This window comes from Onychostoma macrolepis, chromosome 03 (assembly GCF_012432095.1).
Source record: "Onychostoma macrolepis isolate SWU-2019 chromosome 03, ASM1243209v1, whole genome shotgun sequence".
NCBI lineage: Eukaryota > Metazoa > Chordata > Actinopteri > Cypriniformes > Cyprinidae > Onychostoma > Onychostoma macrolepis.
The window spans coordinates 40,333,366-40,352,254 of NC_081157.1; the positions used below are offsets into that span (position 1 = coordinate 40,333,366).

Here is an 18,889-nt window from a genome sequence, read left to right on the forward strand (position 1 = left end):
CCCTGAACGAATCTGAATAGAATCTTTCTGGTGAACGGATTCAAAAGAATCGAATCTCTGGTATGAATCAAATCCCTACCAAGAAAGCACTAGTTAGCAGTACAGCTGGGGGACGCTGCTGAAAACCACGCTCGCTCAGTAGTTTGTCTCGGCGTTTCTTTTAAGAAGAGCTGAACTCTCTATCATGTGTTAATATCGTATTTAGACCCGTGTATCACTCAGGTGTCCCTCTATTTAAGACTCCACAAATCTGTAACAATCAGTGAAATGATTGAAAGGACTGAAAGACAGGAAGATAAAACACATGAACGCCACGGACACCATTAATAAACGAAGACATCGAGAACCTACCTTACTGTTTTTAAGAAAGTAAACACACAATCGTCACTTGAAATTAGTTATTTAGCCATTTTACTTTACTAAAAAACGATGTTTTCTGCACGCGAGAATCGGTGTCATCGCTTTCAGGCCAACATCTTCAATAAAAGTAAATGTCAAAACTGCTTCAAAACCGTGGATTCGCACAAACTCAGGGAAGCAGACCTGTTTCAGGTGAGGATATAATTTCTTAACTTTTTAATTGACTTTGACCTTTATGTTATTTTATTTATTTATCTTTCTCTGTCTCAGACTAAGCCTCTTCAGGTGGGCTGGCTCCTCCTGGCCCCAGAGGACACTGACTTTAACATTTGTGGCCTCAGGAAACGGGTGATGACAATAGCATTTCCAGAGATCCTTTCCATCAGATACAGGCCATTGATATGTAACTATGTTTTAACTCTAGCCTTGATCTTTCTTTGCCATCTCTGTTATAGAAATGGCAGAGGAGATATTTTGTGCTTTACGAGCATGGGCTTCTAAGATACTCTCTGGATGAGATGGTGAGGTTTTACCTGTTTTTCATGCAGTGTTTCCTAACCTTTTTTGTCTTATGTAATGGACTACCCCAAGCTTAAGTATCCCAAATCATTGACACCAGACCAGAAATGTGTTTGTTTTGACTCTCTTCATACTGATCTCTATTTAGCATTATCATTAATAGTGTATTTGAAGAATAACTTCCGGGCTGGCCTACAATAACCTTCACCTTGTTTTGGTTGACAAAAACCCACTAGGATTTTCCATTGACCTTTGGATTGTGTATCTAAAATGTATGATTATTAAAATCTTACCTCCTCTGTGCAATGACCGAGCGACTGTTTTCATCTAGCCAGGTACATTGCCCCAAGGAATTGTAAATATGTCCCAATGCTGTGAGGTTCTTCACGCTTCATCTCAAACTGGCTTCCAGAACTGCCTGAGGTTGTGCTTCTCTGACAGAGACTACTACATCCGAACAGAGAGCACAGACAGCTTCAGCATCAGTAGGTAATGCACTCACTGACCAGTGGTGTGAACTTGGCCACACATAACTCCTACTTTGTCACTAGTTGTTTTTTATCCCAATTGATATGCATTATACAATCATATATTGTGATGTAATGGAACAAAAGAGGTGGAGTCAAGTTGTTTTGTGCCAAAATCTGAGCTCTGTTCAATAGTTTAGCTGAAATCTTCTCTTTCTCTCTGTCTTGAGTCTCATCCCTCTGTTTCTACTTAAGTGTTATAAGTCACTAAATCTCAGCAAGGTTGATCTAATCCCTTAAGAGTGTAATAAAAGGTGTCAAGGAGTCTTGGATTAGTGTGTGTATGTGTGTGTTTCTGTCTGTGTTGAGAACACCAGCTTTAGAACTGTTTCTTTTGGGATTGTTCAGGGTTGTTCTTTTATTGCTTGCAATTCTCTGTTTCCTTGCAACTGGTGGTTTTTAGTCTTGAAGCGTGATGTCCAGAAAGCAGAAGTAAGAGAAATCTGGAAGCTTGTTTGAGTTTGCATATGCGTGCAATTTTCAGCCTGGGTCATTGTTGGGGTCTGCCGCGTGTTTAAATTTAAGGTTGTTTGTTTCGTTTAGGTGGCAAGAAAATCTGATTGTTTACCCCAAAGCTGCTAAATCAAATCAGAAGAAGAAGGGGAAGGATCCAGCCCACCCACCGCAAGTGAGTCTTGTTCATATTTAATGCTATTTCATACAATCATGTGCTGTGACAGGCAATGCCAGTATCCTGTCTAATATCTTTGCAGCATATTTCCTTTGGTAAAGTATGAATAAATGAAACATTTAATGTAATATCCTTAGTAAAAAATGTGTGTATGTGTGTGTGTATATATATATTTATTTCATACTAAGTATAGTTCAAATTTATTAACGTATTTACTAACATATCACTTGAGACTTACTGATATAAAAATTGTAATTAAACTTAATTTGGAATTCTACTATTAATGTCTACTTTAATGTCACTATTGATGAGGATTGTATGATCTTTGAATAATATCAGTCTTTAAATGCAAGATATTTAAAGTGTACCTAAAGTATACTTGCAATAGCTCCAATTTAGTTGTTCCAATTTAGTAATTAGGTATAGCAGTTTAGTACCAAAAGCACATTTTCAGGGTATTTTTTATTAAGCACATAAATAAGTAAATGTGTTTTTAGTATACTTGGCATGAAATAAATGTATTTAAAATACTTTTTAGTATATTTATTTTCTCAGTTTTTTTCCTTTCCATTTTTGTAATTTGCAGTTTGCACATTTTTGTCTTCTGATTTGTCAGTATTTCATTTGTGATCTGCAAGGTTTAGATGCACTAAACCTAAAGCAAGATTTAGTACTATTGTTCAGCGTTAAATGGATTAAATGTCCAGATTTGGAGATCACAATATATCAGACCACACTTAGAATACCATATGATACCAAGATGCGTTTCTATTATCTAATTGATTTACAAATATAATCATATAAATGATCTGTTACAGATTAGTAGACTTAAATAAGTGCAAAAAAGACTAGTTAGTTTTGTCATTTTATCCTGAAGAGGGTTGTTTTTTTTTTTTGGTTTTTTTTTAGATGGTCACAGTAATTTTGAAAGAAGAATGCTGCTTTGGAGTACTGCTCCTTTAAATGCACTCCTCCTCCACCCTTATTCCTTACTTTAATTACATTTCTAAGTGCTGTGCCCACCTTTCTGTCTGGTTGATTTACTAATCCCTCTTTATCTCCCTTCTGCATATTCTTTCTGCTGACAACAGAGCAAATTGATCTAGTGTGTGAAAACGCCATTCCACTGTGCTGCAACAATTAACAGCATGTAAATGAAATACTGTGTTCATGAATTTTGTGTTTGTTTTTGTGTATTTTGAAGCGTTAGTCAGATAGAAGTTTAATAGAATTAACCTAAGTGATCTGGACAGGATTATTGAGCATCCCCCCTGGGGAGGGTGAAGAGTTTGCAAAGTGGGAGCAGAGTGCAAAAGACGTGTGCTTGTTTGTCAGGCAGGTTGTATATAGAAAGAGAGGCTTTTCCTATACCACCCGTGCCAATTGGATTTCGCTGGCCGAGTGCTTGTGTGCAGCCTGTCAATCTCTGATTTACTCACCTATATTCTCTGCCTCTCTCTTTCTCTCTCAGCAGATAGCAGAAAACCAAACCTCCAGCAGCAGCAGTAGCAGTGGTGGTGCTGCTGCTAAGAAAAGTAGCACTTCTGGAAATAGTTTCACCTGCAGCATTAAAAGACAAGGCAGCATCGGTTCTAGTAGTAATAGCGGCAGTAAAGTTTCCATCAGCGACAATGCTGGCTCTAGTACCAGCAGTGCCACTAAAGGCAGTAGCAGAAGTGGCATCAGTAGTACTAAAGGGGCCACCAGAAATGACAGAAGAGATAGCATGGTGAGCACGGTGGAGGAGGTCTTGATGCTCTCCTCAGAGAAGGAGCTGGAGGAGGAGTCACACAGTGGTGAAGTCGGGGATAATGCTTCTTCACTCGATACCAAGCTTGGGTCCTCTCTCTCTTCCTCGGGCTGCCCCGACACAGACGGTATGACCTCAGACTGGCCTTTGTGTGTGGACTTGTGACTTGAACTGGATGTACTTGTTTATGGTTGTAGTAGTTACTGATTTGTCAGCTTAGGAAATAAAGGTAGGTGGTAGCTAAGAATATTGTTCATTTTTCTTGTAAAGAATTTGGAATGGTTTGCATAAACATTTAAGTTCTGTCATCATTCTAAACCTGTTAAACTTGTGATCAGTTCATTGTTTTGAGTGATATCTGACAATCAGGTTTACAAAACCTGCTCAAATGATTCTTTTATAAATTTGACATCTGACTTCTATTTGAAGGACAACGAGGGCATATTTCAATCTGTTTCTAACCCAAAGCTTTATTTACACAGATATTTGGGCGACTTTTACAACACTTTAATGTTATTTATAAAACGTAAAGGCACCATTATTAATTTACTGGAGTTGCATAGACCTTAGTCAGGGTATCGCCATATACAAGTTTGGACGGTAATGAAAATAAGGTTGTCAGAGATTAAGTACAAGTGTGTTCAAAGAATTGCACTTTTTAACAACATGGCTGTTGTTCAGCTGACAAAATGCCTTTTTAAGCAAAAACTGTTTTTATAAACAATTTTGAAAGTTTTGAGTTAAAAGTTTATTATGGCAACTGCTCTTTAGAAGGTTTTGTTTCCATGGAAGAAAGTCATAGGAGGTAAATAATGACAGAACTTAATTTTTGTGTGAAATGTGCTATTCTGCACATTGCACTTTTTACTAGGCATGACAAGTATTTCTTACTGCTTAAGACCGCCCCCCTTTTTTTTGCTCTCTCAGGTACTAAGAATCGATTGGGTACTGAAAGCGGCTATTCGTCTCTGGAAAAGACAAGTCCAAGTGTTTTGGATGCACAAGCACACACTGACTCCAGGTGTGACTGTGATTCTGTTTCTTCACCTGAATCACATCGGTGTATGTTTCCTACCTCAATGTCCCTTAGCCCCTCCCCCTTCCCTCCACCAACTAATCACAGTTCACAGGGGGCATGTGGGGTTGATCCTGAAGATATGGTAGGTTTCTCTTGGGAGAGAAGTTTGGAGTCCAATGGGGAGAGGCAATCACACACATCCATGACACACACACTCAGACATGAATCACCCAGCCCAAGAAGAAAAGTACACCGGCTGTTTGGAAATCGGCACAGGTAAGACAGATTCATTTTGCTCCTGACTCTCATTACACAGAGTTGGTTTTTATGTGTCATGTTTGTGGCTCCCTCTAGTGTTCATCATGTTTTTGCCATTCCTTCGACAGCATGTCAAAAGCACTCATCTCTGCTTGTCTTTCAGGAGACTTCATCCCATCTCCATCAAATTAAACTGGGCTGCTTGCATTCCCATTTGCCATTTTAGTCCAAATATATTCATGCTATGTTTGGCAAAGTTATAATGTCTTTAAATGTTAAAATGCTTGGCAGCACTGCATTGATGCTCCTCAAACAAATGTTTGCAGTTTGTTCAAACAGTTCTGTATTTCATTTCAGTTTTAGGTGTATTTTCTGTATATATCTCTCGACATTGATGAAACCAGTATAATGTGTGCATACTGAATTCCAAATGGCCTGTATTGCATATTACCCTCTGTTTCGGTCTTACCCTTTCCTGTCTCTGTTTTCTATATTTACATTCAGAACTTTTGATTTTTTGAGATTTTGTAGAGCTCAAAGTTTAATCTAAAATTGATATCCACTGTCTTTTATATGTCTGCATGCTTGTTTCTAGAAGATCTCAAGAAGCTGTTCAACAAGAGGGTTCATTTCCGGATACCAAGCTTCCCCCCTCAACCTTCACTACTTCCTCTACTGAACAAAATGACCATAAGACAACTGTCAGTACATCTCAGGATTCTTTCCCTAATGATATTCCTGATCACTCACAACATTTGATGTCATGTAGTCTCCGCTCCAAATCGCTGGAGCGTAGATCGCTTGATTCCACTCCCGCAGTAAGTACAGTACAAATAAGAATGATTCTAATGTGTATTTTTATTATGGCTGTAAACTGATGATAAATTTAAATCCAGTAAATTATGGGATGTGGTGACATTTATCAAATCAATCATAATTGATCATTCATATCACTGCTACAGTAATGCTCTTTTCCTCTCAGCCTGACCTCCTTAATTTCAAAAAGGGATGGATGTCTAGACTGGGAGAAGATGGAAAGGTGATTTTGAGATTTGAGTGCATGATCTCAGTCTACTTGTTCATGACTTTTTCTGTGTGAAGTGGTCTGATGTTCTCTGTCTCTAGTGGCGGAAACACTGGTTTGTTCTTACTGACCAGACTTTGAGATTCTATCGTGACTCTGCAGCAGAAGAGGTAAAGTGATTTGTGATGTTCTGTCTATAAAGAATCATCATAAAAATTGGTTTGCCATTTTCAGTTAAGAGGTCTTTCTGTGTTTTGTGTCTTAGGCAGCTGATGTGGATGGTGAGATCAACTTGTCTACTTGTTTCGATGTTACAGATTACCCTGTACAAAGGAACTATGGCTTTCAGATTCATGTGAGTCTATATTAGCTCAATTTTAAAGGGATAGTTCACCCAAAAATGAAAATTGTTAATTGCTCACTCTCATGTCGTTCCAAACTTGTACGACCTTTGTTCATCTTCAGATCACAAATTAAGATTTAGGTGGACTTTGACATTGAGAGACTGTTTCAATCATCAAATCTAAGAATCAGGGAGAATCTGACCAAATCCCAAAAGCTGGCCATAGATCATTTGGCAAAGAATGAGTCTATAATCATAAAACCTGCAGACAAAGGGGGAGCTGTTGTGGTAATGGACAAAGATAAATGTGTTGAAGAAGCCTTACGGCAACTGAACAATCAAGACTATTATCAACGGCTGTTGTCCAATCCAGTAGACAACACAAAAGAGAGATTAAAAGAACTGTTGCTCACAGCCAAGGATACTGGGTGGATTTCAAAAAGGGAGCATGATTTTCTCCTATGTCATCATCCTAGAATACCCACCTTCTACGTGCTTCCAAAGGTTCATAAGTCTCTCGAATCTCCTCCGGGCAGGCCTATCATATCGTCTAATGGTTCTCTCACAGAGCCAGCCTCGCAATTTATAGACTTCCACATCAAGCCTCTGGCTCAACAGCTTCCTTCCTATATACAGGATACTACTCATGTGATGAAGGTCTTAAATGACGTGAGAATTCCAGATAACTGTATTTTAGTCAACGTTAGATGTAGAGTCCCTGTACACAAATATTGCTCATGATGACGGACTGAAAGCTTTACAACATTTTCTAATGAATAGACCTATAGACTCTTTGCCTTCCTCTGAATTTATTATTCAGCTCACTGAATGGACGCTTAAAAATAATGTTTTCCTTTTCCAAGACCTAATGTACATTCAGTGGGTGCATGCCTTGCCCCTAACTATGCTAACCTTTTTTTAGGTTTATGGGAGAAGGATTTTGTCTATTCTAACAGCTACAGTGACGAGATAAAATGGTGGGGGAGGTACATTGATGACATTTTCTTGATATGGAGTGATTCTTATGAAGAACTGTTACAGTTTTATGATCACTTGAACAACAATGACAGGAATGTAAAACTGTGCATGGAACATTCCGTATTTGCGATACCGACAATGAATATGAAGTGCAAGCCGAAGTCATGTCTAACCATTTTTCACAAAGGGGCTATCACACAGAAATTGTACATAATGCTAACAGGAAAGCCCAGTCCATTCCTAGATTAGAGCTACTCTAAAAAATGTTCCTCTAAACAAAACCAGGCTTATTTTGTTACAAAATATAGCTCTTTGGCCAATCCCCTCAAAAGGATAATATACTCAAATTGGAATCTTATTAAGAGTGACTCTGTGCTTAGAGAAGTGTTTTCTGCACCTCCAAAAATTTGCTTTAAGAGGGATCCTACATTACGCGATAGGTTAGTACCAAGTCATCTTCCTGCCAAAAAACAGATTACTTGGCTTCGCAGACAGTTAGAAGGTACTTACAAATGTGGGTTATGCAATCATTGTTCCAACATTAAAAAATGCAAACAATTCTGTGATTTTAAGACAAATAATATGTATAACATAAAAGCATTCATTAATTGTAACACTACTTTTGTGGTATACAGATTATCATGTAAATGTGGATGTTTTTATGTAGGCCGGACCAAGAGACGTCTCAGAGACAGCGTATCGGAGCACAAAAATTCAATTAGAAAAGCCAATTTGGATTATCCTATGGCAAAACACTTCCAAAATGTGCACAATAGTAATCCAGAAGGCCTAATGGTGGAGGGTTTAGAAACGATCAAAAAGAACATTCGGGGTGGTGACCGATTAAAATGACTTTTACAGAGAGAAACATTTTATATATACAATTTACAGGCCACAGTGTACAAATACATTTCAGTCCTTTCTTGTGATTGTCTCTGTGTGTGTGTGTATATATATATATATATATGTATATATGTATATATGTATATATATATATATGTATATATATGTATATATATGTATATATGTGTATATATATATATATATATATATATATATATGTATATATATATATATATATATATATATATATATATATATATGTATGTGTATGTGTATGTTTGGGCTTAACTTGAAAATTTTTTGCATGTGAATATTCACAGCCAGCCACCTAGTGGATTGTTTTGGCATGCTTCATGTGGTAATTTACCATGTCACTCAGCTGTTTCTAATTGGTAGACACAAAAGGGGAAACTGTTTGTCTGGGAAGCACACCCTGAAGAAAGCTGTTTGTGCCGCTACAAGTGGGTTGCTTCTTCCAATGTCTTTTATATTTTCTATTATGAAATAGTCAGTAAAATCAAGGCACTTGAAATAATTTTGAAGAAGAGTGCCTTGGATTTCTTTTTTGTTGTTGTTGTACATTTACTTGAATTCCCGACCCCAAAGAGCACCTTCAGATATCTCATTGAACTCCCTGAGCACCCTGGATTTTTTTTGTCTTTACAAATTTTTTTGGGGGGGGCATTTTGCCTTTATTAAGATAGGATAGTGCAGAGCAGAGGTCTCCAACCTTTTTTACACCATGGAGACGTGAAAGAGGAATCAACTCTGTATTCGCATGCTGTCTGAAACACGTCTCTGCTTGTGCGCACTTTGGCTGTGTGCGAGAACAGTGCTTGAGTAACGAACTGTGTTCTCTTTCACTTCTTCTTGTGGTTTAAAATTTCTTGAATGTGTAAATTGGCAAATTAATCTGCGAATCGCATGCGTGCCGCACGTTAGGGTCTGGTCCGTACGAATCACGGATCAACTGCACTCCGTTAAATCCCTAATATATGACAGATTAGAGCAATCTTTCATTTGCTAATTTAACATGAAATCATCAAATTGCTACTCCATATCAATCACATACAACGAAAATACAGAATAATTAGATCAATCATTAACGCACAATAAATAACAGTGTCATGGCCTATCTATACACATTTTTCCCAGAACGTTCTTGCGAAAAGTATTCTCATAGCTTCATAAAATTACACTTGAATCACTGATGTTACATGGACTATTTTAACAATGTCCTTACTACGTTGCTGTGCCTTGAACGTGGTAGATCTGTTGCTGTCTATGGAGGGCCTGAAAGCTCTCAGATTTAATCAGAAGTGTCTTAATTTGTCTTCCGAAGATGAACAAAGGTCTTACAGGTTTGGAATGACATGAGGGTAAGTAATTAATGACAGAATTTCCATTTTTGGGTGAACTATCCCTTTAAGCATATGTATTTGCTGTTGCATTGAATTTAATCATCACTCTTTTCATACAGACAAAGGATGGAGTCTTCACCCTCTGTGCAATGACTTATGGGATACGACGCAACTGGGTCCAGGCAGTAATGAAAAACATTCGTCCCGCTGTTGCCCCTGATGTCACATGGTACATCATCAAAACTAGCTGCCATTCCCAAAACTATATTTATCCACTATGCATATTTTCATACATTGATATCAAAGCCTAATACATTTCTTGCTGTATTTTTATCACAAAACAGCATCAATTGTTAGTGGATTGACTTTCACTCTGCCTTTTATCTTTTTCCCCATGCTATACAAGGAAAAATCCTGCTATAAAACCCAGGTTTGAACGTGTTTTCATGATCAAGAGTGTTTTTTAATTTAAGTGAAGTGTATGGTAAAACATGCACAACTACAATATCAGAGATATAATTTATAATAACTTAATCACAGCCACGTCTTTACTTCCCTTAGTTCAATTCCTCAAAAGGTGCCAATGACTAGTGCACATGCTCGTACAAGCTCCTGCCAATGCAGTACAGTTCCCCAGGAAGCAGAGCAAAGGAGTCGCATTCGTGAGCGCCGTAGAGAGGGGCGCTACAAAACCTTTGATTGGGCAGAGTTAAGTTGTAAACAGCAGAAAGAGGAGTTGTCAAATGATCCATCCGGAAGGCAGTGGAACCATAACAGTGAGCGCTCGGTGCCTCCTGCACCTGCATCATCCCCTGAAGGGCAGATCACACGTTCGGCCTCTGAGGCGTCAGAGAATGAATATCTTCAGAAAAAAAGAATCCCACAGAGGCAAAGCTTAAATATCATCTCCGCTGATATATCACCGAACTTATCACTAATGGCAGTGTCCAGTCGCACCTCCCCAGAATCAATCAGCCCAGACAGTTTAGAGGTTGATGCAGGAACCATATATGTCCACTGTGATGGCCGTGGTGAACTACTGGAAGCTAAACCCAAAGAAGAAAAGCAGGTAGGGTAACAAGCATATGGTTGTGGTGTTCCAATGTCTACATACTTAAGTCCCCTGCACTGTTTACGAATAATTTGTCATGGTTGTAAACAAAGTCTCACAATTAATTACAGGTTGATCGCTCCACATCTCCATTGCCAGTCACCTTCTCTTCATCTTCAGCGCAGACAGAATGGCAGTGGGATGTGGAGCTTCAGAGCCTGCGTAGAGAATTGAAGGCTGAGCACGAGAGGAATCAGACTCAAGAAAGGGAGTTAAGACTCAGTGAGGCCCGACTCCAAGCTGCGCTTAATGAGAGCAAGGAATGTCTTCAGAAGACAGAGTTAAAGATTCAAGAGACAGAAGCTCTTCTGAAGGAGCGTGAGGAGGTGCTGGAGAGTCTGCGTGGACGGTTGGAGGAGGTAACTGGTCGTCTTAAAGCAACCGAAGAGGCACAAGCCTTGAAAGAGGTCAGGCTACAGAGGCACCTGCGCCTCTTGCAAGAGAGCCAGGAGCGAGAAAGGAGGAGCTTCAGTGACAGCCTCGACCAGTCGGAACAGCGATCGAAGGAACTAGAGGAGCGTCTGAGGCAGAAAGAGGCTGAGCTGCAGAAAAGGTCAACAGGGGACGTTACTGATGAACTTCTGCGAAGGTGCCAGGAGCTACAAAACCAGCAGGAAGAGTCAGACAGTGAAGTCTGTCGTCTGCAGGCACGCCTCCAAACTGAAGAGACTCTTTATTATGACATGGAGCATGATTATGAAAGAGCTTGTGAGGAGATACAGAGTTTGCGAGGTGCTCTGCTGGACTGCGAGAGGGTAAGTGAGGAGCGCTTTCAAACCCAGTTGGTGCAGCAACAGCAAGAGTTAGACCGGAAGGAACGAGAACTACAGGAAGTGCTTCTTAAGATGGCCATCCTGGGCAGTAGTCTAGAGGAGACGGAACAAAGGCTTAAGGAAGCTCAAACCCATTCTTCTGAAGCTAATGTTCTCTGTGAGACATTGATTGAGCCACAACAATGCAGACAGAAAGGGCAGAGTGATTCAGAAATGCAACCTACTACTCAGGCAGACGAGTCACATAGAGTGATCTCTGTGATCCAGGCGCTAGAACGCAAGTTATGTGACACCGAAGAGCGACTCCGAGAGCTTACCATGCATCTTCAGCAACAGCAACAACTCCACACTGCACCGCATGCACTCAATGATTCTTGGTGTTCGCACAGTTCCCTCAAGAATCCAGAGGGTCGACTCTCTGTGGATGGTCTGCCAAGTTTTACTGAAACTTTGCATAGCCTGCAGGGAACAGCTTTAGATACAACCTCAGACAAAACTAAAATCTCCCTTTATGATGATGAAAAACCTGGAAGCTGGAGGTTGGCTGGCGAGAGTTCAGGGAGAAATCAAGCTCTAGAGATGGCCAGCAGAGTTTTGTCACTGGAGGCACTAATTATCCAAAAGATTGCCTCTGCACTTGAGCATCCCAGCTCAAAGTTGCTTAATAATTTGTCAGAGGTGCATGTCCAGGTGCTAAGGATGGCTCAAGGAGGCAGTCATAATGGGGCTGTGGAACCTAGTTACTCCCAGATCTTTTCGGACCCTCTCGAGCAAGATCTGGTAGACAATACGCTGAGTGAAAGTGCAATCCATAGACTGTGTGTAAGAGCAGAGATGACATACCTCATACATACTCTCTGTACTCATCCCTCACAGGAGCAAAAGGGTTCTGACCTTTTTTATGTCTTGCCTTGGCCAGAGAGTTCCTCTTCTGGAACCAAAATGGAAAACTGTTCGAAGCAGGGGTCCAGACTTGCTGACATTAGCCCGCCAGAACTTGCACCTTACAGTGAACAAATTGATGACGAACTGGGGACCGATCTTCTCCTCGAGGGCTCCGAGGTACAGCTTGCTTGCAGAAAGAGTCTGGTGGCAGAGCTCCGTGCTCAGGCCCAGTCACTGCAGAACCTCTCAACACAGCTACAGTCTAATGTTAGAGAGGTCGACCTTCCTGGTGAACTACCCTCAGCCATCCTGAGGGCTGCAATTTGTCAGGCCATTTTGGCATACATGGCCTGTCGTCTCCGTTCGGCCCTGCAGCAGGAGATGAGTGCCCTACGCAAGCAGAGAGAGCAGGCTGAGTGTGAGTGTCGTGCTGTGTGTCGTAGCATGGAGACTCTTTTCCAGGAACAGACGGAGCGTTACGAAGAGAAGCTGCGCGAGGAGCGTGTTGTTGTTGAAAAGGCAGAGCAGGAGCGTGTTTCGGCGGTGACCAATGCTCAGTTGAGGACGGAAGAAGCTGAAAAATTGCAGTTGGAGTTTGAGGAGAAGCTCCAAGAGCTCCAGAAAATCCATGAAGAGGAGATGAACCATCTCCATGAATATTACATTCAAAACTTGTCAAGGTCTGCAACTCTCTCAGAACTAGAGGAGAGTGAAGAGACTGAGCAGATTTCTGTGACTGCTCTGCAAGACCGAATCAGAGAGCTTGAGACTGAGGTGACTTGTTTGAGGGTGGATCTTAGCAACCAGGATGTCAAAGCCTTCCAGCTTGACCTAGAAACCATCAAGGTATGCAAAGCCTTCTTGTTACAGCGTGAGATTAACATGTAATTATACACAAAGATGAAGGTATGCCATGTCTTTGTGTGTCTTAGGCCACGTATGAGCATGGTTTCAGCATTATGGAAGACAGCCACCAGCGAGTGATTGAGGACATGCAGAGGCAGCATCAGAAAGAGGTGGAGAGACTGACAGAGGAGCGAGAAAGAGTACTGCAGGAAGAGACGAATGCCACCATTGCAGGTGCTACTCTCAACACAAGCTCCCATTCACAAGACCATGCTAATACGTTTCATTGTAAACCTTTAAAATGTACACACTTCATCTTTTGCAATGCTGTGAAAGTGAATAGGAAACTGTGACAGTTGTGGTCACCATTAACTGCTATTGTGAGAAAAAGAGCGGCTTGAACATTCTGCTAAGTAACTACTTACGAGTTCCTCGTAAGAAATCAAACAGATTTGTAAGTCATGAGATTGAGAAAACGATGACCATTTTTATTTTTGGGTGAACTGTCCCTTTAAGCACTCATACAGTACATGGGGTTTATTCCAAATTTGTGCTACTCTCTTGTATTTAACTATGAATAAAAGCATCTGCTAAATGAAGAAATGTAAATTTGTTCTCTGCATGCTTATAAATATAAATGATGATCTAGCATCTCTGCTTCTTGGTCTTGACAGTTCTGTCTGACCATTTTTTTAAATATTATTTGTTGTTTTCCAGCCATTGAGGCTATGAGGAAAGCTCATAAAGAGGAAATGGACAAGACACAGAAAGCTCTGCAAAATGGAGCCAATGTGGACATCCGCCAGCTTCGTGCACAATATAAGTGCGTGTGATATGTCTGTCAGTACTCTGAGAACTGTCAGCCACAACATCAAAAATCTATTTATGGTTGCAGAACTATATATTAACCATATGCCTCTTTGTGCATTTTCTGCAGTGAGGAGCTAGAGACATTGCACAGGGAGCTGGAAGTGTTGTCAGAGCAGTATTCTCAGAAATTCCTGGAAAATACTCATTTGAATCGGACTATAGAAACCGAAAGGGAAGCATTGAGTACAACACAGAGAGAGAACCAGGAGCTTCGTATTCACAACCAGGTACAGATGCACGTGCACACAAAAAATGTGCATATTTACACATTGCTTCACTGCTTATCTTACATATGTATCACATATTTTTCTAAGGAATTAAATGAGTTTTTGGCTGCTGAATTATCCCTTATGCATTCACGCATGAATGGGGAGGTGAAACATTCCCTATCTTCTCAGGAGAAAGACGTGTATCAGCTGGAGGTAAAACTTGACACCCTTTCATATGGCAAAGTGCCCAAGTTTGACTTGTACTACTAAAATTAGCAGGGGATGGTTGACTGAACACAGATTAAAGTTATCTGCACTCTCGGTTGAGTACATTTAATCGGCTTCCACAAAAGAAGCCTTCATGGGTTTTATTACTGCTCAGATGAGATTATGTCAGAGTATATTCCATCAAAGGTGCTATAAAGTATACGTGTGTAAAAACAGATGTGTTCTGTCTCATTCTTTGATGCTGTAGGTACATCTCAGAGTAAAGGAATCAGAGATTAAGTGTCTGAAACAGGAGATCAACTCACTTAAACTGGAACTGCAGGCAGGAAATACGGTAACACCTTTTTCAATTAAAACTAATTAATAGTTGAATATTGAGTAATTTTGTAGTCAGTTAATACAAAAAAAAGTAATCTATTATTATTATAAGTTATATTGTTTTATTCACAAATGTTAACTGTAACAGTTTTCAAATAAGATAATTCAACCAATGCTTACATAGAGAATACACTTCCACTTCAAAGTTTAAAGTTTTTGTTACTAGTTTTTTCTGTATTTCTATTTTAAATTATTATTATTTTTTTTAGTATTTTAAAGAGCTAGACTCTGAGCCGGTTGCTTCAGAAGTCAAAGCTCAAAGTGACTTCACTAAACTAAGGATGGTGCCAGCAAGACAACAGAGTTTAAAATATGGTAAGCAAATCTACAAGAACAGACATGTTACTGTGAAGGCAAACAGATTAAGTGCATAAGCATGCACTTATTCACAACTCGTAAATGCCTGTTGCAGATCTGATGAAATCCAGGAGCAACCCAGACTTCCCAAAGGACCATGCTACACTTACGCAGCCTGTCAGATCCAAGGTGGGATCATCTGTGCCATTACATGGTACAAAATACTGACGTTCCCTAAAATTTAAGCTTTCTCACTATCTCTCATTTCATTCTCAGAGTCTTAAAGATGGACTCACTGTTCTGGAGAGGATGAAGCTTTTTGAATTAACCAGTACGCAAAAGATTTGAGTGTGTGTCTGTGTGATAGATAGAGAGAGAGAAAGATAAGCATTTTAATATCTTATGTGGGTTAAATTATTTAATTGTATATCTTTATAACACAATGAATTCTAACTATACCTTTAGTCACAGGTGTGAGTGTGTGTATGTACGTCAGTCATTTTAATGGTTTCGTTACTACTTTAGAGAGTAGAATTGATTTTTGATATGACGTTGTCTCTCTAAATCTTAAACTGTCTTTGTTTTATATTTACATGTTTATGCCTGATTGAGAATCAGTTCGATTTGCTTTATCTCTAATTATGAATAAAGTCAAGCTTTTCCAATCTTTAAGTTTTTGTTTGTGTAACTTTTTAACCCATATGTGCAGATTTTAAAAACTGCATACTGGATTAGCAATTTTATCATTATTTATCCCTTGTCAAAAAATCCCAAAGGATTCCAATAAGAAAACTGTACAGAATTCTAATTAGAATTTCTATCATATTTTAGAACCATTCCTATAAGATTCCTATCTAGGACTTTCTGTACAAAGGATTTAGTTCATTTTCTTTGCATTAACTTGTTTGCTGAGACAATGTTCATTAAAGAGTGATTTAATTAGGTTGCCAGTGGATCCCAGTAAAAAAAAATGAAAAAAAAGTCCTATAAGAATCTCATTGAAACGGTTCCAAATTATAATAAAAATTCGAATTAGCACAATATTCTTATTGGAATCCTTCAGGATTTTTTGAAAAGGCAGATTATTTTTAATCTTTAGGTATCTGATAAACAGTTCTAAACTGTAAATGGCACTGTATCTTCCTTTACCAAGCTTTTCACAGCACTTATAAAAGCTCATTTATTTAGTATGTGCTACTTCGCATTTGCTTCAAACTAAAATCAACGTGAAGTCACTAGGGATGCAGCGATTTACCGGTTTTACGATTAACCGCGCTTTAAAACGTCACGGTTAATTAATCGTAAAGGCTCTGCTACACCGAGTGTTTCTGTTGCACGGAATGGAACTGTTGAAACATGAGCAAAACGAAAACAAAGTTACACTAGCGGTGCACCAGCTTAAAATGCCGTGCTTATCAGAGACACGGAGGCTACTAGATTAACTATGACAGAGGAACCAAACAGCGATCCTTTATTTCCACCACAGAAATGACTGAATTCGATAGTGTGGGACCATTTTAAATTTGGGTACATCAATATTGCCGTAAAAATCGCTGTTAAAGAGTGAATACATAAGGGATAATGCACAGCTAGCCAACCTGTTCTGGCTGTGCAATAAACGATTTTAATGCACGACGTGAAGGCAAGGACCACCTGACGCGACGTTCGTTAGCTCGAACATTCTGCCGCTTTAGAGATGAAATAGTGCTGTGAGAGAGAGCGCGAGCGCGTGTGTGAAGCGCGCGCAGTCAGCGGAGGCTCGCGAAGCGGAGCCAGGCGCGAGTATAAACGAGGCTTTAGCCTACCTGCATCTGCGTCACTACAAACAATGAAGATTTGAGTTTAGTTATTTAAACAGTCATTTTACCCCCTCTTTGCTGATTAATATAATGTAGCGATCCAGTATCTAAGCTATTTTATTAATGAAAGTCGCTGGGCAGCGTTGACAACACGTTTCTGTCCTCCTAAATGTTTGTGTGGGCAGCTCGATCTCGATCTCACAAACCAAAATAATAGACATGATTTTCTCAGGCCTTATGTAAAATCAGATGAATAAAGATTATTAAAATGAATAAGTATTGATGACAGTTGATTACAATAATAGTTTAGTTTATTCCCCTCATTAGTAACAGTGTCCTCTGTGGGATAAATAAAGTTAATATTAGTCATATATTAATAATACTTCATTAATATTGTGATTTATCATCCCTGTTATAGTATTATTCATAAGTCAATTTATTTTTCACCATCTTTCCAAGTTCTGTACCTCAGGTCCAAAAGAAATGTAGAAAGAATGAAATGAAAACACCAAATACATTTGTTATTTTCAAAAGGGAAATACTGACATGGGTGTTTACAGAGCAGAGGTCACCTTTTTTAATTCCAATAGGAGAGATGGACTTTTTTTTTTTTTTAGTATTATTATTTTGTGCTGTATTATTGGTTACTGTGTTATTTCTGTTTCAAAAGGCAGCAATAAATAACACTTTAATATCTAAAGAGTGTTTATGTGATTTTATGTTGTGAAATGAATAAATGCATAATAATCGTGAAACCGTGATTATTCCTCAGACTATAATCGTACCAACAAAATCTATAATCGTTGCATCCCTACTAGTGCCTTTTTAACCACTAGATGTCGTGATTCGTCTGGAGACCAACCTGCCCTCCTCAGCACAAAGTTGCCAGTGCAAAAGTCTTTACCTGCTGCTTTTCTGCTTAATGTTAATGAGATCCCACTATTTATATTATTTTCGGAAGTTTTGTCGGAGATTTAAGAAGTCCTGTTTGACCCAGGTATTTAATACGTTTCATTATGTGCTTCTGAGTCGGGCAAAAGCGTCGAAAGCATTTAGCCAAAAAAACCAATTAACCGATAGCATCTGAACGTGAGGACGGATAGCTCTGTTTCCCTCATTCAATACGGGCTCCATATCTTTTCACATCCTTTATGAGTCTTGAGATGTTTTGCTAGCTAATACGTCTCAGTAAAGCTGTGTTTTCATGTCTGGGGTCTGTGTGTAAGCTACAGAGAGGGAGAGGGGAGCGCGGCAGGTGTGCGCGCTTGCTAATTAAATTTCTGACGGCTTCTTTGTCAGTAATTACTTATGAATAATGCATGTTGCTTTGAAACGATGATCTCTTCATTATGTTAAATTTTCAAAACACTGATTAATTTTGAAAATGACAATCCCTTAATTCTCTCTCTCTCTCTCTCTCTAACCAAAAGTGTGTACGAGTGTCCATCCTATTCAACTCGTTTCAGAGCATTTGTGTTGCCTTGGAAACGTATTTACATATGCAGCTCTCAGCTCCTCCACCTGAACCATGTTTACATCTTTTTACAGGTAAAGAGAAGAACTGTTTTTATAACAGGTAAATTGATATTTTGAGAAAAAAAACTTACTGTAAACTTACATAAATCTCATTGAAGGAATCGTCCCATGAGGCCATGTTGAAAATGCAAAGCTTACATTTGATGCTCTGCAATTTGTTTGTGTAACTTTTACTTAATGTCTGTCAACTCTTTTTAGTCTGGCTAGATGTTAGAGCAAAGAAAAAAGTCAGCGCTCTTGTAGTAGTTGTAGGCCAAGTGGGACATTTTCTTCTTTCTATCTGGCTCTTAGAAAACTTATGCATATTACAAATATACCCATTTTAAACTTTGTAGACAATGAATA

The 18,889-nt window shown here is 39.2% G+C and overlaps 1 protein-coding gene across 5 annotated transcripts; it reads left to right on the top strand.

Annotated features, from left to right (window-relative positions):
- Positions 1–88: 88 nt before the first annotated feature.
- Positions 89–15,868, top strand: LOC131537978 (myosin phosphatase Rho-interacting protein). Of its 5 annotated transcripts, none has more exons than XM_058771727.1 (23): positions 89–552; positions 631–708; positions 816–881; positions 1,211–1,368; positions 1,950–2,034; positions 3,509–3,914; positions 4,715–4,808; positions 5,659–5,881; positions 6,046–6,102; positions 6,189–6,257; positions 6,353–6,442; positions 9,732–9,841; positions 10,019–10,042; positions 10,174–10,681; positions 10,795–13,227; positions 13,314–13,461; positions 13,945–14,050; positions 14,165–14,324; positions 14,412–14,519; positions 14,782–14,868; positions 15,122–15,227; positions 15,325–15,398; positions 15,486–15,868. In XM_058771727.1, the coding sequence occupies exons 1-23, from the start codon at positions 430–432 to the stop codon at positions 15,555–15,557; spliced, it is 5,385 nt and encodes a 1,794-aa protein (XP_058627710.1). In that variant the 5' UTR covers positions 89–429; the 3' UTR covers positions 15,558–15,868. The 5 variants fall into 5 exon arrangements, with proteins under 5 accessions (XP_058627710.1, XP_058627712.1, XP_058627711.1 ...); XM_058771729.1 differs by having other exon boundaries at positions 5,662–5,881; XM_058771728.1 differs by having other exon boundaries at positions 3,512–3,914.
- The last annotated feature ends 3,021 nt before the right edge of the window (positions 15,869–18,889 follow it).

Coding starts and splice junctions, on each gene's coding strand:
- LOC131537978 (XM_058771727.1), top strand. CDS start 430: ATGTTTTCTGCACGCGAGAATCGGTGTCATCGCTTTCAGGCCAACATC. Junction 709..815: donor TTTGTGGCCTCAGGAAACGG/GTGATGACAATA, acceptor TCTCTGTTATAG/AAATGGCAGAGGAGATATTT. Junction 10,043..10,173: donor AATCCTGCTATAAAACCCAG/GTTTGAACGTGT, acceptor TACTTCCCTTAG/TTCAATTCCTCAAAAGGTGC.